Raw genomic sequence first — 23,480 nt, 5'->3', positions numbered from 1 at the left:
TTAAGAAGAAAATCTTGATCTAAAATTCATCAGGTATCATCAATACTGAAATTCGTATTTATTCGTATCGTAAATCGTAACATTTATATTTGCTTTATCAGCTTATCGTGCCTCACTAGACCTTAGTATAACGTTTCCTTAGAATAACGTTTTTAAAAATTAATTAAACCAATGTGTTTTAACCAGTTTAACAATCTTGAATAGCTCAGGTATAATGCATTATCTTGGATTAAATCTTGCATAGATTGCTTTACAAGACGAAGATAAACTTTTTCTAACGAACACGAGAATTTCGAAACTTTTTAAATTAAATTCCAATTCTAGTAAATTTTTTCTTTTGAATTAACGACTTTATTCTTGGCCAGATTTGTATCTGCAATACAAATTATATTAAACAGAAAATAATTAAGATCTACAGTTAAGTTTTGCATTCGGCAACGAATAAAAAGAGTTGAGACCTGGATAAAGTATCTAGGCCTCATCATTGACCATTGTTGGCGTTTCGATCATTTCGATCGTTTAATACTTCGTGTGAAGGGTACGACTATCGTTCTTGGCCATCTCCTTCCTAATTTAAGGGGACCGGAGGAAAGAGCTGGCTCTATACGGCGATGTGGTCGATGATCTTATATGTATAAGGTCCCCATATGGGCCCCCGAATTAATAGCCAGCCCACTGTCGACGCAGCATTGCCAAGCTGTACAGCCTTCACATACGGCTGGCCATTAACGTCATTAAAGGGTATCATTTTCTATGAGATGATAATGATTCTGGCGGATCTCTCTCCAGAGTTCTAGAGCATAGAGAGGTTGGGTGTTTGCCGGAAACGGAAACGATCGAAGCGATGAAGCGCCAGGCTCAACGTGTCTTAAATTGAACCACCCCTTGAATGGTGATTCTCCTAAATCATTCAAATTGACGAGGCCATAAAAAAACAGCAACAACATGCAATCACTTACTTGTTTCTTTAATTTTTAAATTAAATTTTGTAAAAGCAAAATTATATTCCAATTTATTGTTATTAAATACAAGGATTACAAAATCTGTTTAAATACAAGAATTTAACGTGCTTTTTGTATTACGTATATTAATTTTGTATTACGTACATTAATAATTTTAAGGGGAAAACAAATGCAAAAGATGTTATATAATTTTCAATGATTTTCTACAATCCTTTTCATTTTATTGCCTTCGCCATGGCACGCTTTACACATTCATACTGCCTTAAGTTACGTAACTCTTATGACCCAGATGTACACACTTTCTGTAAATTATTCTTGTACAACATATTAATTAATTATTTACATTTTAAACTACTAATAAGGCGGCGGTTGATGTTGATAGTGTTGTGGCGGTTGGCTCAAATGTCGTTGTAAATGCGTTACTAACTGCGGTGTTGGTTGTTGTCCGCCAGCATTGCCTTGTTGTTGCTGTTGTTGTTGCGCTTGTTGTTGTTGCTGCGCTTGTTGCTGTTGCATTGCAAGCATTTGTTGCCTCATACGTTGCTGATTTATTGCTTGCTGCTATAATATAAATAATCACAATTATTTAAATGTAACACAAATAACACTTATAACACAAATAGTGTATCATATGAAATTTACCTGTTGGAATTGTTGATTTTGTTGCAGACCAACATTCGCAGTACCCACTCCCGTTACTCCAACTGCGCCAGGTTTTCCACTAGTTTGTCTATATGGTGGAGCTGGTTGATTTTGAACTCCGCCTCCCATCGGGCCCATTGTGTTCATTGTAACATTCGGAGCCTGATGAAAAAGTAAATACATCATATTTAGTAAGTAACCTTTTTCAATAGAATTATCATTTAATCTGTTCTCTTCCTGTACCTGAAGGTATGGCGGCCTAGCTGCTCCCGGTTGCATCCGTTGTGGTATGTATTCCTGACCCCGTTGAGGACCCATCATCTGTTGCTGATTGGAAAACATCATATTCTGCTGTGGATTCATCAAACCCTGCTGTTGCTGCTGCTGCTGCAACAATTGTTGTTGCTGCGTTTGCTGAGGTGCTTGTGGCTGCTGCTGTTGCTGTTGCTGCTGTGGTATCATTTGCTGACCTCCGTATCCTGCATAATTTTGATTCATTCCTGTAAAGGTACAGTATGCATAACTTCAGGGTGCAAAATATTTAATAACCCTTTAGTGCGTGAATTTTGTTTTATTTTTTAAGAAATTATTTCTTAGTTATTTATATGGGCATGAATTAACTCTCGTATGAACTAGTCGTAGCGAAGCGTCTAAAGAGTATCTTATAAAAAGTCTGATCTTAGGACTGTCCGGACTTTAACAAAGGAATCGTTCCTCACTCCCATAGGGAATTTTAACTAAAAATTAAAAGGTTAAGACAGCAAATAGCAACGTATAGTTACCTTGCTGCATTCCAGTGTAAATTCCTTGTTGTTGTGGTTGTTGTTGCTGTTGTTGCTGTGAAGCAAACATTCCTTGTTGCGGGTTCATGTTCGGAGCCCCGTGTTGAGCTCTTAATTGTTGTCTAATGAACTGTTGCCTCTGCATTCCTTGGAAAGCTCCTGGAGCACCGACAGGTGCAGCATTTGGTTGCTGTTGAGAGCTCATCAGTTGATTGGACGGTAGTCGTAAGCGTAACATATGAGAGAGTGCCTGTTTCGATTGATTCATGCCTGGTCTGTCATATCTTTGCCCAACCGGAGTTGGCGGTAATTGTTGACCATATCCATATTGTTGAGCTGGTGCGTGAGTTTGTTGATTGGTATACCACTGTTGCTGATGCTGCGGTGGTTGACCAGTAAACATTCCAGGTTGCTGAGTAGCAGCTACTTGTTGGTTACTGAACGCTATTTGTTGTAGTTGATTTGGTGCTTGCTAGACACCATATACAAGATATTGAGGAAATTTAAGAAAAAGTTGAGCGCTTAGAAACTAATTGTAGGTGAAGAATGAAACATCAAAATTTAAACAAACCTGAATTTGCTGTGATACAGGTGTAGTGGGTGTTGCAGCTCCTTTATTCTTTCTACTTCTTCGAGTTTTCATAGCTTTTCCCTTGCCATTCGTAACGGCACTACCGATACTACTACCAGCAACGTTACCAGTTACTCTTCCAGGCGAGTCGATACTCATGGGAGTGTCAGCCTTGCCAGGCTCAGATTCCTTTTTGTCTGGTTCTAAATCTTCTGGAGGCAATGGTGGCGGATCTAAGTAGTGACTAGGTAGTCTAATTTGGCTGTGGGTATGATATCGTAAAAGTTTATGGGCATTTTGGTATGTAAGAGGTTTACGTTCCAATTTAACCGCTCTAAACCAGGCCCAAGAAATCGGCGCTGGATTTTTATGACCTTCTAATACTTCCCACGCTGACACTCTTTGAGAATCACATACTTGCAAACCCTAATGAAATGCATTTTAACACAAGTTGTTTTAATTATCCAAAATGCCTTTTAATCGAATTTTTTAATTATAGTGTAAGCATATTTTAGCTTACCTGCTTCTTATCAATGCTATCGAAACCAGCTATTTTATTGCCTTTCGTGTCTGTTAAACATCCGACCGGTTCACATGTAATAACTTCCATTGTCAATTTAGGTAATGGTAACAATTGTCTAACAAAACGAATACTTGGAGAATTTCTATCACCAAGTTCTTTCTTCAATTTTTTCATTAAATTCTGATAATGTTTTTTATTTTCATCTTTTTCGGATTGCGAATCAGAAACTAAAGTAGAATGTATTAGGGTGGCTAGCATATCAATGACCGTGGTAAATAATTCGGAATTATTATTTAAGTCTATAACACCGTAGCTAACTAGCTGGACCAACAAGATAGCCCAATCCGTGGTAGCAGTCGTATTCCTTTGTATAGTATCAAAAACTCCACCAACGAGACTGAATCGTAATTGTAGCGCATCCTGTAGCATCTCTCTTGTTTTAGGATCTTCAGTAGCAAAGTTTTTTTCTTCTTTACTGATATTCAAGAACTGAGATAATTGCGAATGTAATGACATCAATAAACCTTCTCTTTGGTCATCTTGGCCCTTAAGGCAAGTGAGTACTAGTGAAAGGAACGGTTGATGATTAAAAAGAGACGGTGATTTTGATCTACCTCTTTCGCGGCCAGCTGCCGTTTTCGACCAGTTACCAGATTCTAGTACCTGACCTGCTACTTTAAGGACTCGACCTTGTACTGCACTTGGCAATTTTGAAACAAGCGGCGCAACTAACCATATCGAACCAGATCGTTTGTCCAGTTTACTAGACATGGTATTTAGTTGAAAAACATCGATTGCAGCTTTAGCAACTGTATCCAACCATTGTGAAAGATCGTTTGATCCCGGAGAAAACTGTTTGTACATAAGTTGAAGATCTAGCCATGACATTCTTAGACTCCACTGCTCTAGATTCTCCAAAATGTTTGTTATATGGGTCTTCTGGTCTGTGAATGCATCTGTGGACGTCTCTGGATAGCAAATCATGTGAAGCAATCGTTGAGCTTGACGATGTGTCAACATATTGTCAAGCAACATGTCAGAGTGACAGAGTTCTTCTGGATTTTGTAAACATCTTTCTAGTACCCATTCTTGACTACAAATTTGTCTCAAGACGTGTTGCGCAAAGTCCGATAGCCCCTTAACGTTTTCTGTAGTCATACCAGCACTGCTGCTAGATGAAGACATTGCTAAATCAAGCCCCAAATCATCACCGCCTCCTAGAATATCACTGGTACCTAAGATATGACTTATAGATAGTTCGCTTGGTCCACCAGTGTTCACGCCGCCACCAACTCCGACACTGGCTGGTCCACCTACTTTGCTCGAATGGTTCATAGGTACGTCTGGTTTCTTTGGTGGTTGTTTACCAGCCGTTGCGTCGGCGACAACAAGTATAGCTTTAAGTACAGCTAAAACTGGGCCAACTCTTATGTTGTTGTGAGCAGCTGCTAGTAAGTGCCTATCGCAACTCAATTTTATGCTGTACCCTCTGGAATTTCCATTTGGTAAAGGGTGAGGGCTCGTGCTCACGGAATACAAAGCTGGCTGAGGACACTCGACCGTTTTGAAAAGTCGTAGAAGCAAATGACATGTTAATCGTGCTCCGGCTTCGGCCTCCATATCCGCATCTCCGCGACCTTCATTACAAGCTTTAACTAAAGAGGGCAGTGCTATATGTACGACAAAGTCTTCCAAAGAAAAACAATGTCTTGCTGCAAAAGTAAGACGGTATTATAACAGAGGTACATGATATTTGCAATTAACGAAATACAATTGCAAATCATTTACCAATTAAAATCGACGTAAATACAGCTAATGAATTATGTATGCTCAAGTCTTGTACATCAACTTGATTTAGAACATCAATATAAAAAGCTGAACTATTAGACGAACAACAGAGTGCCATGAGAACACCAAGCCACTCAGCATTGAGCGCATTGCAACAAGCCGTTAATTCGGCGCAAGTTATGGCAATGTCGTTTAGTTTATCGTTATCTGTTTCGCTGCAAACCGCAACGATCGCATTGCAAACAAAACTGTAACGATTTGCCGGTGTCTCGTTTAGTTGTCTAGCACATTGCGGTTCGATTTTTCCACCCCGCCTTGGACTAGTAAAAACGTCCACCATGAATTGCGAATTATACACGTGGCTCGATGTAGTTGGCTGTAACGTACTGTAAAGGGCTGTTCGAATTTTAGGATAAGCATTACTAAATGCTTCTACTCCGTGTGGTTTTGTTTTTAATAACGAACAAGACGAATATAAGTCATAAAGATGTGCTAATACACATCGTTCAGCGGAACTGCAATCGCTAGGATTGGACACATGTTTTACGATTTTACAAAGTAAATCAAATACTGCCGTTGTCTGTTCTGGAGATACTGAAATAATCAAATTAGATATAGGCATTACTTGTACGATACAAATTTATCATGTTTTTCATCACGTGAATTTTGTACAATACTTACACAATAAACAACAATGATATCTTCTTAATACTCCAACAACATACAAACTTAAGCTTGTGGTGTAGCTTCTAACAAGTTGACTATTTCTAACCGTTAACTGTGCTTCAACTTCGGGTAGTTCCTTCAGAATTTGAATACAAACATCTATCAAACCGTATATATTTAGAGCTAGCTCCATTAAATCGAAAAGAAATGCTACATGTTCTTGTACTGGCAAATACGACGACCCAACTAATGCAAATGTGTTTAACATTTCGATAACTTGAGTCGCGCACTGCCATGTCACTACATGCTGATCAAAATAACTCAAGTTTTGAAATTTTAAAGTAATTGCCTCAAAGTTGAATTCACTACGGGAATGTTTTTTCACTTTTCCACCCTCTGCAACGTCAATACTAAATTTCTTGCCAAACAATTTACACACTTCCTTCGTCATTTTTTTAACAACATGCCTAGCCTCATCTTTGACGCGCCCTACTCCATAAAGCAATACGTGCCGTTGGTTACAATCATGTTGGCTGCACGTTTCGTCCTTCAAACACAACATTTATAATGCTTCAATGTGTTACCATCAATTATCTACAATTCACAAAGAAGAGAACATATTACACATGTTACCTGTGGTAATGGAAAGTGTGTCGTATACAATAAATGTCTACTATGACTTGATGGCATTTTAGAATCAAGCCCCTCCTGAGTTCCATGCCCAGCTAGTGCATCTTCTTTGGGGCTGTCAGGTGCATCCATACTATTTTGTTGATCTTCTTTAATATGTTGTAGTAACTTGTCCAAATCATCATCGATTTTACTGTCATCATAATCCATTGTTCGCCCATGATCTGTTACCTCTAATTTCGTTGGTTTTAAGTCTATTCCCGGAAATAAGCTATCTTCGTCAATTTGTTCACGATTACTCGGAGTTCCGGGCTTACTGGCTACGGGGCCTAAATCAATTGTAATGAATTATGAACAATTTAAAAAATACCTAATAAATATAAAAAATATTTTCAAATTAAATAGTGTCGCAATAATTAGCAGTTAAAAATTGATTGAATGTACCTTGTATAAGATCACCTCTAGAGATGAGCGTACACATGTACGCATCGTGCGAAAACACATCGTGTCTAATTAATTCTGAAAACAAGTGAACCAAATTCGTAAACTGAACTTTTGATTGAGTTGATGTATTGTCCAATACTGGGGCATCCATGTCTAAAAACTTCATAAGCAATGGTTGAAAGATTGGAAGTACAGGTGGATTTCCATTACTACAGACGCTATCTTTATCATCATTGTCATTCGTTTCTCCAGTAACATCGCTTTGCCGTTTTTCGAGTAGCTTCGCGACTGCCATTGCTCTATGTTCTCCCCATCGTTCGGCACTTACAGCCCACTCACACAATATTTCAACTACAGCAGAATCCTGTTGTGGATTATATTCCGATTTTGTATCGCGTTCATTTGCATTATCTTTTGGAGGTGACGTAAATATTTTAGCGTACAAGGTGTCTAATGAATTGTTAGAATCCATTCTATCAAAACTGTGTCGATCTAGAGCGTCTAAAGCAGCTAGTACTTTTGTTGTCGTTATTCCGGCGCTACTTTGTTGCCATTTATCGCACGACCATTTGCCTTCAGCAGCTTGAGATCTTGCTCGAATATTTTCTTGCGCAATTTTCAATTGTTTTAATATGGGATTAGTTGCGCTTGCCGGTGGACACGGCAAAGCTGTCGGAGGGTACGACAAATAGTCCAAAGGAGAACCGTTTAGTACAGATGGGGCTTTCCCTTCTCCAACACTATTCCATACCAATGCGGTTGGACATTCTAACGTGATAACCTAAATAATAATCAATATCTTTAGTTACTGCATTAACAAATTCGCATAATACAATAGTGCCCACATAAGTGACTGCATTTTTGCCCGCTTAAGCGTCCGCGGTTATCCCCACCAATTCTAGAACATCGAGCGTGTCGAGCGTAACTTGACGCCGATCGTTATCGATACATTGTATATGTATATGGTTTTGGGTGCCAGCTATTGTATATCACTCGTACTTATCCTCTTTCTTTATCTCCGTTGAATTCTGAGAAATAGCCATGCCCACATAAATGACCGCGGCCGGTTCCGAGCGTGGTCACTTAAGCGGGCACTACTGTACGCGATTTAATGAAAGTAATATTATTATCAAGCTATTGCAATTTTATTTTTAGCAACTCAATTATATATTCTGCATGACTGATTTGCTGTTACCTGTATTATTGTTGATAAACTATATATTACATCTTTGTGATGTGGGCATGACAAATAGTCATTAAAAGCAGCAGTTAATGGATTTGGTGTTTGACTAGCAGTGGCAGTTTCCTTGCCACAATTAACATCGCTTTTATTTATAGATGGACTTTGTGGATTGCCATTGGTTTCCACATTATTACACATGTGTGCCAACTTACGACAGCATAGATATGCTAGACGTCTTGCTAATAATTCGGATTGCACAAATTCTTCCAAATATTGTAATGCCAATGGCAATAAAAGTTTTAAAATACCATCTTCCGAAGGAGAAGACTTAATTTTGTCTAATAATTCTAAAATCCACTGCAGTAATTCCTGCCTATCTAACAAACCTTCTTCAAACATATACTTTGCCAACTGTATGCAATAATGCCACTGTTTTAATGCTAATTTATGTTCTTCATTCATGGTACTTCCAGATATTATTTGACTATTTGAATTTGGTGTAGTTGGCTGATTAGTAACAGCTCCATTATTAGTGTTAGTATTACTGTTAACATTATTATTACTGTTATTGTTATTGTTGCTACTTCCAGAGCCATTGCCATTGCAGGAATTATTTACAATACTATTATTACTAGTGCTGTTTGTCGCATGGCTATTTATGTAATAATATTCTTGTAACTTTGAAAGTTGGTCCTTCAAGAATTTGATAAGTGTTCCTGTCCATTCTAAATCAAAATACACGAATAAAATATTACAATCATTTAGTATTTACACTAAATATATGAGTCATTTTTCCCAAAACATTCAAACAACAAAACTTTGATTTTAAAGATATAAACAATTTTTTTGAGGGATATTAAATTCTTTGGTTTCCTCCTTGAATTGGATTACCCATAATTAAACTATACGTGTATTAATTTACCTGTAGTTGGATCAGGCAATTGTCTCTTTTTTATTTTGGCCTCTGAAACTGCTACTGTATAAGCTGAACTAAGTTTAATAAACCAGGCTGCTCTTAACATTGGCACTTGATATTCACAAAGCATCATGAATATCTCTTCTTTCTTATTAAAGTTGGGGGCTTTCTTTGCCAGAGCTATTAAAGGCTTGCAACCAGATAGATCTTTGAACCATGCCTCAATGCCATTTTTTGTTCTTGCAGTCACTGGCCAGAAATTATCCTTTGGATTGATCTGTTGTCTTTTTCTTCCTGTATCCGGCATGGTTGAAAGCTCTTCCTTCTTTGCAAGAATTGCATTGAAGTACGCTCCCACTTTAGCAGCCGTCACATTAGAAAGTCTTGCAGTCCCAAATTCATCAGATAACTGAGGCATTGTAGCAAATCCATGTTTAACATTTATAGAAGTGAGTTCGTCTTCTTTTTGTTTGGGTTCTTGGGGATAGACATCAGGCGGCCCTAGTCTAGGCCGTTTTAGTGGCCGTTTTTCATACAATATTCCCATCATGGTACAAAGAAATTATCACAATTGATTGTCGACTATCGACATCATTTGCATATACAATTAAATTAAATAATTCTAATGTTTCAGGTTCATTTTCAAGATTATATGTAAGATATAACCTTCGTTAATGATATATTTACAATTACTCAATGCCGTAAACCGTAACGCAACAACACTGTCATTACGCGTACAAAAGCTTCCAGGTGGCGCATTACTATAACTATTGAAATCGTGAACCTGAAAATACATGAATGCCATATCTAGACAACTGCACTTTAAATTATTGCATTTCTTTATCTACTTTAATAAATAAATCGGAACCAACCAAGTATATACCTGGATAACGCAACATCTTCAGAAAGCACTCCGATGTTACTAGTACTGTAAATGTTTGCAATAATCTTTAGATACTTCTATCTATTAATGATTAAACAACGATATTATTGCTTGATTAAGTAATGAATAAATTAAAATAAATAAATTACAAAAAGTATTGTATGTATTACTGAAACGAATACATCGCAGTGGAAGTTTAATGTGCAAAAATGTACAAAACCTACATTTATATCATCGCAAGAATCGTATGTATTAGAGGTGGAAAAATATCGATAGTATATCGATAGTTTCTACTATCGAAAATTATCGATGGTTTTTTTAGTAATTATCAAAAGTTCTGTAGTTTTGTTTAGTGATTGTGAATATTATCCGATATACACGGCGAATACTGAAAATTGATATTACGAAGTATTGGATTAGTAACAATAATACTCCTGGTGAAACATATGGAGAAAACCGGATTATTGTCTGTTAAGTTGGCACAATACGTCCGAAAAATAGGTATTGTACTAAAATAGTACGTATATTACTAAATAGTTGTACAGTGCTGTAAAGTTTACAATGTAAATACTTGAGTCACAAAGTAACATATTATTCTGTGCACGCGTAAATGTTTTACTTGATTTTACTTTAACGGTCTAGCATCATTGCTTGGACTTAGAGATTGATATTTAAAAGAACCTCTAAAAGAAGACACAGCGTGTTTACATCCTCACTCCTGTGAGGTGACAGCCAATCAGTGGATTACAGTAAGAGTGGGGATCGAAACATGCTGTGCCTCCTCGTGGAAGGACGATAGTTAAATTAAGTTGGAATAATTAACTGTGTATTTTATTTGTATCTTATTCATACTTTTTACAAGTTTGTTAAACTAGATATCGTTCGGTGTAAACTAGCAGCTTCGACTGTAACTATCTTTACTTAACAGCTTCAAATAACCAACGAGTGTTAGTCGATTTAGGGTTATTTAGACTTTAAGGTTAATGGTATCAGACGACAGACTAGTTCTATTAGGGAATTGTGCCGTTTACATATACTAATCCTTAAGCATGTGTACGCGAGGTTTAGCATTTTGGATAATTTTGGAGAGTCGAGAAAGAAGGAATAATTGTGCATTTTAATGGAACAGATAAAAGTTAGGTTGATAAAAAGTAAATCATTTTATACATTGCTGTTCAATAAATGTTATAATTTCTTAAATAAATGTTGATCATGTTAATATTGTTTCCATTTTTTATAGAAACAATGAATGTACAATTTTAAAATGCTTCAATACATATACACTTGTATATTAATATTTCATAATGATGAAATTCATGTAACATTAATACACGAAGATACGAATTATCTTTTGTTATAAGCATAATTAAATTTTTCACGAATAACGTAAAAATCACGCAAGAAGTTCTTGAAGTGCTAAAATATCACGATCAGTAGGTTCTTCTTTAATTCTATAAGAATTTGTTAAAGCATAATGCCTATGCAGAGCAGCAAATCCAAGTCCTGGATCTGTTTCTTCTTCCGTTATTGGACTTGTACCTCTTTCCATTGTTTGATTCTTACTTACCTAAATAATAAAAAAGTATTATCTTTTGATGTTTAAATTAACTTAGAGTACTCAAATTTAAAGTTACATACTTCAAATCGTTGTTGTTTGTATATGGCAAGTTTGCGTGTTCCAGGTGTACTTTGTATAAGATTTTGTATAGTAGGCTGTGAAATCCCAAAAAAGTCAGCCCCCTTTGGTGTTATTGAACGCAATACAGGAGAAATTGCCACTAACAATTTTGAATGACACTCGTCAGGGCTAGATCCAACCAATGGTTGATCAAGGTCATTATCAGATACTATTTCAAATCTGATAATAATTTTCGTATAATTATTATATTTTATTTAGTTGTTTGTAAAGAAACATTCATTGTTTATTTATAAAATTATATACCTTGGTTTCTGTCCACCATCTAGTATTTTACAAGTATATAAACTTTTTGTTTTCACATCTCTCAAGTTAGCATATACTCTTGTACTGCAATAACCTACTGGATAAATGAGATCTTCTGTGTGATATGCTATTCTATCAGATACTACTTCTCCAAGAGAGTACACAGTCATGTCACCCAAAGCAATAGGAAATATTGGTCTTCCATGCACGTCCAATGGTATCAACTGAACTACTTTCCGTGTTGTCTTATTATAACGTTTAGTTTTACTTTTTGTTTCTGTAAAATGTATATTGAAATGTATTTATCTATTTTAATTCCATTCAAGTTAGAATTATATTGTAGTACCTGTACCATCAGTTGAGACTCTTTTCTTTGCAGTTTTCTTAGGTGTAGAACATTCTGAGTTAAATGCAATAGAATTAATACTATTTGACTGAGATCTAGCTGTCACAGTGGAAGGATCTATATCACCTTGTTGTTGACATAATTTACGTAAAAGGAATAGTCTCTCTTCTTTCACAAGCACAAGATTTTCCTGCATTTGTGCAACTTGATCACATAGTGCTGCATTTTCCTAAAATTAAAAGTAAATACCAATTTTTACAGAAACGAATTTTCTGTCCACTCTAATTTTGATATTATACTACATATGAAAATTTGGTGCTATAAAGAAAAAAAGAAACGACTGTTATTAGTAAATATAAGCTTACAAAAACCGTATCCTTTACGATCCTTTTTAGTCTTCGATATTTTTGTTTGTATTTCAGATTTTGTTGTAATTCTGCGTTTTTCTGATACTCATTGTAATAGTTGTAAGCTTGCGTCATTTCAAATACATTATATTCAACAAAAAGTGTTTGGTGGAGGTTATGATCGTACAATATTTGTGATTATTTTTGATCATCTGTGTTAGGTTATGATTAGTATGATCAAAATAAGGGGGAGAGGGTCATTCGTAGATGTTTTGCGTAACGCAAAACTACATTTAGTTGATTCCTTGTTGGTAGGTAGCATTAGTAGAAAACACCCTATAAATTCTGATATCTCATTCGCAGTTTTATAGAATGAATATATTTTACAGACAGTTTTGTAAATGCTTATTAAATCTCTATATAACAATTTTTGGTTCTACAATATTTTCCTTTGGAATGTTCTAAATCATTTCTCTCTAAAATTCCAGTAACATCCCATGTCGCTCTTCTTGTTCGCCAGGCATCGCTATGGTGCTTGGAAAATCCCTAAGTTGCGGTATCACTAGCGTTGAACAAAGGTGTTTTAATTTTTTTAGTGTTGCGTCCCAGAAGATGTTTGTGGTTTAGGCAAAAAAGGAGGTGGGTTGGCGCCCGTGGAGTGCTGAACCGCTCTGTTCGGCGAGGCGTACACAATCAAAATTACTCGTTACGTTTCAAAGTACTTTAGCAAAATTTATTTGTTGAAGTTAACTCAGTTAATTCATTTTCGTGTCATTCGTAACGTTACCGACAGATTTAGAAATGAATTTTAATTTCTTCCATTGTCAACTCACATGTATTTACTCAACACTACACTGTTTGCCTATATATACTAATTCAGTGAATAGTTTCTCAACTGACCGCCATCCATGTGAAGAGGGCGCTAAAATCACCTCCGAATTTTCAGGTCGGTATGGCAGTCAGTTTGGGCCACGAAAGCCCATAAGGTGAAAGGTCTAGTGGTATACCTCGTCTGTGGTGAAAGGTTTACTTGCATACCTCGTCTGTGCTTCCACCAACACGGACACCTGCATTTCTATTAAAAATAAGTTGCAACTATTTGTACTCAGAGTTTCCATATTACATTTTATGTGCAACTGTGTATCAAAAGTAGAATACGTCCATACCGATGCAAGAAAGTATATGTTAATTTAAAAATATTTTGATACTTTCTTGTTAGTGTACTAGTTAAATAAATTTACCAAATATGATCAGAGTAAATCGTATTTGTTTTTCTTTCAGCTTTTAATAAAATGCGGAAAGAATTAAAGTGTAATTTTAATAAGTAGAATCGAAATAATATAAACAGAAAACAGTGAGTTTATAATTGGTGAATGCATACCATTTGATACACGAGATTGTACGTACATAACTTGCAAATGATTCACTCTGACAGTAGCCACTAAGCAAAGAATGAGTTCATTTTAATGTTTAAAAATGCAAACAACGCGTATTTTAGTGATGAGTATTTGGAAATTATAAGAATGTACGAAATGTTGTTCCTTAATCTCGTAAAGTGAGAAAACCCCCATAAAAATCGTTTGGAAAAATACATTGGATGCTAGCTCTACTTGTATACCTCACTTTGCTTTCATCATTATGCCACGTTATCATTGAGATAATAATAAGATGACCGTGCTAATGGAACGGGAGGAAATGTAATTGAATTTACATTACTAATTATTTGAAACAATTGAATTTAAATGGTGTTACGGTTTTGAACAGTTACAAATGGTGAAACTGTTTTTTATTACAATATTTGTAGTGGTTTTTAGTAGAAGTTATGGTGGGTAGATGAAATGAAAAAATAGAAATTAAACAAGTAAAAATGCTTTTTCATTTGTATTAACTAGTATTGACTGTTGTATTTAACAGGGTGTGGGAAAATCATTGTATCATTTTCACTAACTATATGCTTTAGTATATGTATAAAAAAATATAATACTATCTTACAAATGCTTCGGCTGGTATAGCCGAAGACTTGTAATCTTTCATGAAGTTTGAAATTGCTATTCTTATGTTCCACTTGGCTTCCTCCAAATATGTGTGACACCATTCATTGTTCAATGTAGTTATTTCTATGAACTTATTTAATATTTCCTTCTTCTCTGATGTGTTGAAATACGATGGTACCATTTCTTCGAATGAAATCTTTCTTCCTATACGGCTGGGTGCAATTTCCACTGTGGTTGAATCCACATAATATTGATCATTCAATATATTGTACTCATGATCATCAGTAGCCAATAAAACAAATGTTCTATTGAATGTCAAAACTTGTGACGAGTTATTAAGAGTTTTAAATAAACCACTGACCGAAAGAGTAAAACATATTCCATCATCATACATTACATCGCATATAAACGACTGTCGGTCGTGATAAGTTCGTGGCAATTTTTTCAACCCCAACAATATATTGTCCAGTCCATAATAAAGATGTTGTCGTTTTTTCGTAATGTCCCCATGTTTTAATAAATTTCTACTTGCAGTATATTGATTGAGGTTTCTTTTATGAGCCAATGCTGGAGGAATACCACAGCTCATAGAGTAGAATGCATTTTTATGATATAATCCTTTAAGAACTGTTCTATCCTTCTGATCGTACAGGTTGAAAAAGTGAGAAGTGAATTTTTCGACAAATTCTTCTCTTTCATCATTTTTTATGTACTTAGTATAAATCAGTGGTAGATCTAATGTATTCAGATAAACTCCATCCAGTTGAATTAAATTAGGACAATACTTCTTCACAGATTTTATGTACTGTTTTGAATTTGAATAATTTTCACAGAGGGGATTCCCATCTAACCATAGTTTTAATATATTTAGGTTTTTCAAAGGAGCAAGCGATTCCATACAGAGTAAATTATTATACCTTAGATCAAGGTACTTTATAGAAGTCAAGTTAGACGTTTCTAAAGGAGATATGCTAAGCAGTTCATTTTTTTGTAAATTCAAATATTGAATAGTAGCAATGGCAGTCTTGGTTAGCTTGAGAACATGATTGAAAGATCTCTGTTGAGACAGTGGACAAAAAAGAATTTTTGACATGTCGGGATCTTTATGGAATTGTTCTAAACATAGACTCTTTGTATTAGGATCGTATCTCTTGGTCAATGCTGCCAAAAGCACTGGTTGAAGATTGATTTTAAGTTCATAGATGGATGCATATCCCAAAGTTACTATTAGTATAAGCGAATCTCCACCAGGATATTTGATTATTAAATTAGTTTTACATAGTTTGTCAAGAGCATGGGCACAATTTCGTGCTAGGAAAAAGGTGTCCTCTCCAAAGGCTTGATATTTTACAGGTACTAATTCTGCTGGGTCAATGGCATTCAAAATAGCTTTCAAAGCAGTTTCTTTGTCATATAGTGTTCCTCTCAAGATTTTAATTTTGTGCCATACATCGGCTCGACCCATTAGCGTTCGTTCTTGGAACATTGATCCACCCATGCTTATTTTTATCGCAATAGACGAGTCTAATTGCATGGGTACAATTGGTAAATTTGTTCGTTGCATCTTCCTTCGTTTTGAAAGTATTTTGGTTCAAATCAATAGGTATCTTAATATTCTAGAAGAGAGTAACTAAAAATATGTGTCATGTAGAGTAGAATTACATGTTTCTGAAAAAAAGTAGTTTTTGTTTACATCTTTAGGTTAAGTTCTTCCATATGCAGGTTATAGTCGGCAGAGAATGAAAAGTAAATGATCACGTACCTACTTTTAATTGCGTTAAAAACAAACGCCTCCTACAACTTTAATTTTGTTTGTTAAGTATATTGTTGTTAAGTGCATTCGATAATTCATTTCGTAACAAGTGTGACAGATGACAACTCGACGATACATTCGTTGACATCTGCCGACTAGAACTTATAATATAATAGTTATTTGTTGTTGGTAATGTTCACACGTTTGTGATCATTTGTTGATAATTGTACAAGAAATTATAACAATTTCAATCTAACAATCCTTCCAACACCAAGACTTTTTTCATCAATCAGAGATCTTTACTAGATCAAGTGATCCATAACATGGATCATCATACAAATGGTGAGGAACATTTTGATTTCATTTTGGAGAAGAAATTTGGATATTCGGGTTTTCCCCGTGGTTTTAAAACCACAGTTGTCTCGTTTAATTTAAAAAAAAAGAAAAATTGTCTATATTCTTTTATGCATTGGCGTCGACAATCACATGTCTCCAACTTTGTTCATTGTTTTGTGAAACAATCTATAAAAGAGATATAAAGAGATATTTTCACATAGTAACTAACTTTTTCCAAAATTGTTGAGAAATTATTTGTTATAGATAGATTAATGGACGTTGGACAGATTCTTCCTGAAAGTATGCATTACGAGCAACATGTAGCGTTATCGAGGCGGAATTACCCGCTCTAGAAATCGCGGCCTCCGCGCGCGTCTGGTCGTCGTTAAATGTGTTATTTCGTGCAAACTGTTTGAGCTTGGCCAATCACGCATGAAAGCAACAATGAACAACGTCGAAATAGACGGATAGAAGGCCAAGACCGGTGATTTTGTCCTGCTCGTCGTGTATAGACGGTGGAGGCCTGTGTACGTACCGGTGTTATCGAGGGCCCGTTGGTGTGCCTTGGGCATCCTCTTCCGCATTTCACGTCGTCGGAAAAGGAAAAATCCAGCCCCGCCGAACGATCTGCTAGTTATATACCAGCCGGGATGATTTTTCTCGGCAAAACACACTTGGCCAGCTGCGCGGTAATGGTCCAGGACCATATGCGGTGACCCCGCAGAAAGTTGCGAGATAGGTCCTGCCACGTTAAGTGTAAGATTTAGACACGAGCCTCTCGCAAAAATGTTAATGGAGACACCCAGCACTTCTGCTTTTTAGTTATCAAACCACTTCGAGACTTTAATATCTATATGCAGGTATCACTGGTACAACGTGGTAGTTTGGTCCAACAAAGGAGAAGATCCCAAAATTAAAATAGATTTTGATTATAGAGATTCTTCAATTTATAATCGTTTAAGTTTCTTTTCTGAGAGCATTTTATTTAATGCATTGGTAATCCTTCGCGTTTTTCAATATATGTTCGATTAAAAACAATTAGTTTTGGAACCTTTGCAAACTCCATCGTATTTGTCTGATCGTTTTTTATGAAACTTGAATAGCTCGAACGCAAAACTGTGGAAAGAAATAACGTCTGGTAGAACTTGTAGTGCCGATAACGGTAAGTAAATATCATTTATCAGATCGTGTAACGAGGCGATCGAGCCTGGACAGAAAGGTTCCCATGTTCCCGCATTTTCGTCCCTTTTCGTCGACGTAGGAATTCGACGAGCATGGTTTCGTAGCCCCGTACGTTTTCCACGGCGTGTATATAGGCACGCCGATGCGGTCCGTATTATAGCAATTCAATAATAAATTGTAGAACGCTCGATCGTCGCATTATGCGCCGGTAATCACAGTAATAAGCAGTTCTAAAAGTAACGTAAGTACGTTGTAGGTAGTAACGAGTGAGCCGTAATCTCGGGGATGCCCCTATCTTCGTACTTCGTGGCACCGACGGGAATGGGTGGGCGAGCAGGACGGAGCGAACGACCAGCGGAAGGTGGGAATGACAGAGAACGAAATCGTCGGAATAATCGGTGAGAGAAGGAAAGTTTGACCGGAGAAAAGGTACGAACGAGCGAAACGACGGCGAAAGAGGGAGAGGAAGATCGCGAAAGGAGCGAGAGGGCCAAGGAAAAGGAAAAGGACAGTCGAAGAAGAGCCCATGGGCGTCATCCATGGTGCGATCTGGAATCGGCATAATTTACAACTCTCGAAGGAAATTGAGCCACGTCGAATCGATGCAAAAGTCGACGCGATGATCGGGTCGCGATCATAGGTTCCTACCTTTCCTTCCGGCAGTAGATCACGCCCGATCGATGATTTTGTGCCTGGTGGATGGAAAAGGATTCGAGACTTCCGGTTCATTTTTGTCTCGAAAAGATGCGTGTAAACTGAAATAGAAGAGGGATCGAGACCCCCTGTAGATCTTTCCTTAAATCTCCTTTGATCTCCAAACATATTGTGGGATTTTATGAAAACCAGTAAACTCCTTCTCTTTTGATCTTCCCTTTTCTTTTGCAAAGTTGTACCATCGCTGAGAAATTTGTTTGATTCTTTATTAAAATGTAGTTCAACTATATTTTCAAATTGTTCACCCACTAATAGGCCTGGAGATTATTGTACTTTATTTCTTAGATGTAGACTGCGGATGTTTAAATGGAGATACAAATTATTATATTTAAGGGGTTAGACACCCTCTACGAAGCTCCCATTTCATTAATTCTATTAATAAAAATATGAAATTTGTGTAAAGATCCGCAGTCTACTTATAAGGTTCGATTTTATTATTTGCTGACAAGAAAATCCGTAAGCCAATGTGGATCCCAAGCTTCGAGGTTTGTTCGTTTCAAATTTCTATAAATCGTTGATGTTGATACATTGAAAATTTCGAAAATTCCCTGAACTAAGTTTAATATAAATTTGATCATTTTCAGAATATCGAGCGACACTTCTGGGACGATCTAATACGTCGTCTTCTGGTACCGGACGTAATATTGTCGATGACCTTCCGGGTGTTCGCCTGGTGAAAAAATTCAAGTTGGACGCGCGAAAATTGAATCGAGTGGATCTCCCGTAAAGTTTCGTGCTCCCTTACTATCGCACGATAAAGAAGAGTGGCGTATGTACGCCTATGAAACGGGTATACGGAGACTGTTGCCCGTACGTACCCGTTAAGCCAACATCTAATTCGATAACTGGCGAAAATAATAACGTAGCGATCTGTTGCGTTCGCGAGGCGCAATCATCCGTTTCGTACCGGGTGTCCACAGAAAACTATCGGTCGGATTCTTGCACACGTGTGTTCTCGATCGGCGTGTTTGCGATGCGCCTCGTCGAGAAGATTTCCTTCCCGCGAATGGCAAGCCACTCACGAGGATCGTTCCGCTGAAATTATTTGCAGAGGCGAGGCAGACGATTAGTCCTAATTACGTTCTGAAAAGCGTGAATAACCTCATGCAGGATTTCGTTCGTTCTCGGATCTACTTCAACCTAACCGATTACTAGCTTCATGATTTATGATGTTCGCGTGATTTGCACTGTGCAAATAGCTGGTGTTTTTACTGGGCCTGTTGGGTTTTAAACAGTGGGAGCAATACTATTTTTAGCATATCTTTGATCGTAATATGGTTTGGTCTGTATTGGTTTTTCTTATTTAAAAAAAAAGAATCCAGAACGAGCTGATCTATATAGGGTATTCGGCCATCCGTGGGGAAAATTTTAATGGGAGATTCTAGAGGCCAAAATAAGATTAAAATCAAGAATATCAATTTCTTGATTGAGGATTTGCTAGAAAGTTATTAAAAATTTTCAAATCATTTTGGAAAAATTATTTTCGATTGCAGGGGTCAATTACAATCATTTTTTGTGAATAGACATACCCTTGAAATCCTAACCATTTTCCAGAAAAAAATTCAGGAAGGTGGACAAACTTTTCGGTGATATTAAAAAATTTCAAATTGCCCTGAAAAAATTATTTTCGGTTGTGGGGGTCTATTAAAATTATTTTTAGTCATCGGACATACCCCCGAAATTCTACTCAGTTTCGAGAAAAAAATTCGAGTAGGTGGACAAATTTTTCGACGTAATTAAAAATTTTCAAATCATTTTGGAAAAATTATTTTCGATTGCAGGGGTCAATTACAATCATTTTTTGTGAATAGACATATCCTTGAAATCCTAACCATTTTCCAGAAGAAAATTCAGGAAGGAGGACAAATTTTTTGGTGAAATTAAAAAATTTCAAATTGTTCTGAAAAAATTATATTCGATTGCGGGGATCAATTACAATCATTTTTGGTGAATACATATACCTCTGAAATCCTGCGCATTTTTGAGAAAAAAAATTCTTTACCGAAAATACAACGTCTGATTAGAAATAATTTCCCCTAAATTGCCGTTCTACGGGCGGAAATTAAAATCTTTCGTCTTATTTTGGCTTCTAGAATCTCCGATTGAAATTTTTCCCAGGAGTGATCGTACACCCTGTATACTTTGAAAGTATTATTTTTTTAACACTTTGACTGCCACGATTAATTCTTAAATTTAAATATTAAAGGGAACAAATTTGAATATGATTCGTAAACTTTAGCGTGATTACGAAAATAAGTACCAAGACTTAAGTTGTGTAGTTTGTCTGAAATCAAAGTGTTTGGTCTCGTAAAAGATTTAGCCGTTTTGGTACAAAAAGGTTATCGACCACACGCGTTTGAAAGCGTCTGAAATTAGAGGAATCGCGACGAACGGTGCGGTATTACGGTGCGAGGACTCCGGGTTCAATTCATCCTGGTTAGAAGGGTGAAACCATTTACAAGCGGCATAACGTTGTGCATTATTCAGTGGGTCGTTGAGAGCCTTGGGTCCGATAAATGAATGAACTGGAACGTAGAGGCGAGCCCAGGGACGTCCGTCCGCGGTTCCAGGGAATCAGATAATTTTTGGGACGCGTTCGAAAGAGGCGCTGGTGGACCCCGTGGACTCCGCGCACGGTAGCAATTTATAACGAGTCACTTGAGCTACCTCGGTAGCAGATGACATTTATTAAAAGTTTCGGCCCGAGCCACGAGCAGCATCGATCTTCCTCTGCTTCCACTCGGTCCTCGTGTTGTTCCTCGCGGTGAACCGAGTCCGCCTTGTTACCCGTCCACGAGAAATACCGAACAGTTTAATAAGCAAGTGGTAGCCGCGATAGCGCGATACAAGATACACAGAGTACCATCCATCACGATGAACTCGCCAGTCGTCATTATGCTCCACGAATATTTCGAATCGGGATCTCTCGATTCTTCTTTTTCTCCCTGCGAGCTTCATCAGCACGGCCCTTGAACCGTCTAGGAGATTTCTGCTCGTCCTTGCGGTTACGTTTACCCCGTGCGAGAGTGACTCGTCGGTCATCGGGACGGTAACGAACTTTTGTCGCCGACTCGAACGTCCAACGGGGATAGAAATTATGTATATCGCGACGGTGTATTCGTGGTCTGGCCGAGCGCATAGAGGAACGATCGGAGAATTGAACGATGTCGCGGGGGAGGAACGAACTCGGGATCGAGGCGTAACATCTGAGAAAACTGATCCTCATCTTTGTGGGGCGTCGCGCGCGAAAGTTCCATTAAGGCTCGCGTACAAGCCGGGGTCTTCTAACGCGACGATAATAAAAGCTCGGGTCGCGGATCGACCCGTCGTGCCCGGCGATCGCGTGCAAAAAATACGTTAATTCCGCGGAACTTTGCATGACCGTGCAAATAAATAAAACGGCGGACACACATCGGCCCCTGGCAGCGTATTTTATATTTTATCCGGTTCGAATGATTGATTGCGCTCCGCTGGCGGGGCTCTGCCGGCCCCGATAGGCATCTCGCGGAATGCCCCGACTGTACTTGTCGTTTCACGCATTGTTTATTATTGTCCGATGCTTTTATCGTGATCGCCGTACGTTCGAACGGACGACGACAATTTCGAAAGAAAGAGGAGCGCATTATCTGCCGGCGCGCGTTCCTTGCCCCGAGAAGCTGCGATCTACGCGATCTGAACGTTTTCCACTCCTTCCATCGATCTTTTTTTCTCCCGCTTCGCGAACGTTTTATCACGCGTTACACGAAGCGACAACGTATTAACGCGGGGTGTTCCGTTTCTATTGTTCAGCGATGTAGCGTTTCGATCGTAAAAATTTCTGGAATTATTGGTACGATATGTAGGTTTAAAAAGGAAATGTCTAAAATTTAAACGACTGTTGTGGTTATTTAACACGTTTGTGGACGGTGCAAATTTTAATGAGCAAAAATGGACAGGGTGATTTATTCTTTAGCCATTATATTAAAGTGCCTAATAATTAAAAAAAATAATATGTAGTATTGAATGCATGGTAATGTTTCGTTTCTATTGATCAGCGAGGTTGTAAAAATTTCTGGAATTATTGATACAATAGTTGTATAGATTTACGATAAAAAGGAAATATCTAAAATTTAAACGAATGTTGTGGTTACTTAACACTAGATTTACGGGCATTGATCGCACATATATTTATTGATACCTTTCATGTTGACGATTACCTTAAAATACGATTTTTCTTTTAATTAGAATATGTATTCATGCCATTGCATCAATCAAATTCAACATAAGTTATTAAAAAATAATATTTACACGTTCTGCAATTTTAAATATAGAACCAGACATCCGTCAAATTGATGGCTTCCGTAAATCTAGTGTTAACATATTTGTGGACAGTACAAATTTTAATGAGCAAAAATGGACAAGGTGATTGATTCTTTAGCCATAACATCAAAGTGCATAATAATTAAAAAACATAATATATAGTATTGAATGCATGGTAATGTGGCTTATAAATTTGAATGTTATGGTATTCGTGTCATTTTGCATCACAATGAAAATTAATGCTACAGCATTCACGTCCGCGAACGTGTTAATCGACGGATAAACTTGTCTCTGGAAAACCAGATTTTAATCCCAATATGGATTTATGGTATCGGACTCTGAGGTTATCCAATTATGTTCAGAATTTTTAGAACTAGTTTATAGTAGAGTTGTATGATTTTGTGCAGAGCGTCTGAAAATTTTATCGGCTATAATGTTAAAAATTTTGCTCGAAATTTGAATCAGTTTTGTTTTCTGCCTTTTGCCTGATAGTTTATTGTGAATATTTTGTGCAGAGAATCTGAAAGTTTAACAGCTATATTATGGCCAAAACGATCATCCTGAAACTGATAATTTT

At 37.1% G+C, this 23,480-nt stretch overlaps 3 protein-coding genes across 4 annotated transcripts; all 3 read right to left on the bottom strand.

Moving 5' to 3' along the window:
* Nucleotides 1-1,127: 1,127 nt before the first annotated feature.
* On the bottom strand, nucleotides 1,128-10,199 carry LOC122402404 (mediator of RNA polymerase II transcription subunit 12). Of its 2 annotated transcripts, XM_043405159.1 has the most exons (13): nucleotides 9,991-10,199; nucleotides 9,114-9,891; nucleotides 8,204-8,916; nucleotides 7,009-7,789; nucleotides 6,568-6,893; nucleotides 5,950-6,481; nucleotides 5,269-5,862; nucleotides 3,478-5,192; nucleotides 2,958-3,383; nucleotides 2,387-2,858; nucleotides 1,848-2,104; nucleotides 1,605-1,766; nucleotides 1,128-1,523 (listed from the first exon to the last, which is right to left on the bottom strand). In XM_043405159.1, the coding sequence occupies exons 2-13, from the start codon at nucleotides 9,655-9,657 to the stop codon at nucleotides 1,317-1,319; spliced, it is 6,729 nt and encodes a 2,242-aa protein (XP_043261094.1). In that variant the 5' UTR covers nucleotides 9,658-9,891; nucleotides 9,991-10,199; the 3' UTR covers nucleotides 1,128-1,316. The 2 variants fall into 2 exon arrangements, with proteins under 2 accessions (XP_043261094.1, XP_043261095.1); XM_043405160.1 differs by having other exon boundaries at nucleotides 1,605-2,104.
* A 1,184-nt stretch (nucleotides 10,200-11,383) lies between these two features.
* LOC122402383 (transforming growth factor beta regulator 1) lies at nucleotides 11,384-12,833 on the bottom strand. The gene is made up of 5 exons (XM_043405113.1): nucleotides 12,644-12,833; nucleotides 12,279-12,507; nucleotides 11,933-12,209; nucleotides 11,629-11,848; nucleotides 11,384-11,557 (listed from the first exon to the last, which is right to left on the bottom strand). The coding sequence occupies exons 1-5, from the start codon at nucleotides 12,758-12,760 to the stop codon at nucleotides 11,384-11,386; spliced, it is 1,017 nt and encodes a 338-aa protein (XP_043261048.1). The 5' UTR covers nucleotides 12,761-12,833.
* A 1,676-nt stretch (nucleotides 12,834-14,509) lies between these two features.
* LOC122402375 (nuclear RNA export factor 1-like) lies at nucleotides 14,510-16,513 on the bottom strand. The gene is made up of 2 exons (XM_043405098.1): nucleotides 16,382-16,513; nucleotides 14,510-16,287 (listed from the first exon to the last, which is right to left on the bottom strand). Exon 2 carries the CDS (start codon nucleotides 16,181-16,183, stop codon nucleotides 14,609-14,611), a length of 1,575 nt encoding a protein of 524 aa, XP_043261033.1. The 5' UTR covers nucleotides 16,184-16,287; nucleotides 16,382-16,513; the 3' UTR covers nucleotides 14,510-14,608.
* Nucleotides 16,514-23,480: the final 6,967 nt, after the last annotated feature.

This window comes from Colletes gigas, unplaced genomic scaffold (genome assembly GCF_013123115.1).
Source record: "Colletes gigas isolate AHSC1104 unplaced genomic scaffold, ASM1312311v1 Colletes_gigas_Sc00035, whole genome shotgun sequence".
NCBI lineage: Eukaryota > Metazoa > Arthropoda > Insecta > Hymenoptera > Colletidae > Colletes > Colletes gigas.
Note: the sequence above shows the minus strand (reverse complement) of the source record. Positions and strands in the feature narration are given on the sequence as shown.

Coding starts and splice junctions, on each gene's coding strand:
- LOC122402383 (XM_043405113.1), bottom strand. CDS start 12,760: ATGACGCAAGCTTACAACTATTACAATGAGTATCAGAAAAACGCAGAA. Junction 12,210..12,278: donor AGTCTCAACTGATGGTACAG/GTACTACAATAT, acceptor TACATTTTACAG/AAACAAAAAGTAAAACTAAA. Junction 11,558..11,628: donor ACAAACAACAACGATTTGAA/GTATGTAACTTT, acceptor TTTATTATTTAG/GTAAGTAAGAATCAAACAAT.
- LOC122402375 (XM_043405098.1), bottom strand. CDS start 16,183: ATGCAACGAACAAATTTACCAATTGTACCCATGCAATTAGACTCGTCT.
- LOC122402404 (XM_043405160.1), bottom strand. CDS start 9,657: ATGATGGGAATATTGTATGAAAAACGGCCACTAAAACGGCCTAGACTA. Junction 7,790..8,203: donor GTTTATCAACAATAATACAG/GTAACAGCAAAT, acceptor ATTATTATTTAG/GTTATCACGTTAGAATGTCC. Junction 1,524..1,604: donor AAAATCAACAATTCCAACAG/GTAAATTTCATA, acceptor TTTATATTATAG/CAGCAAGCAATAAATCAGCA.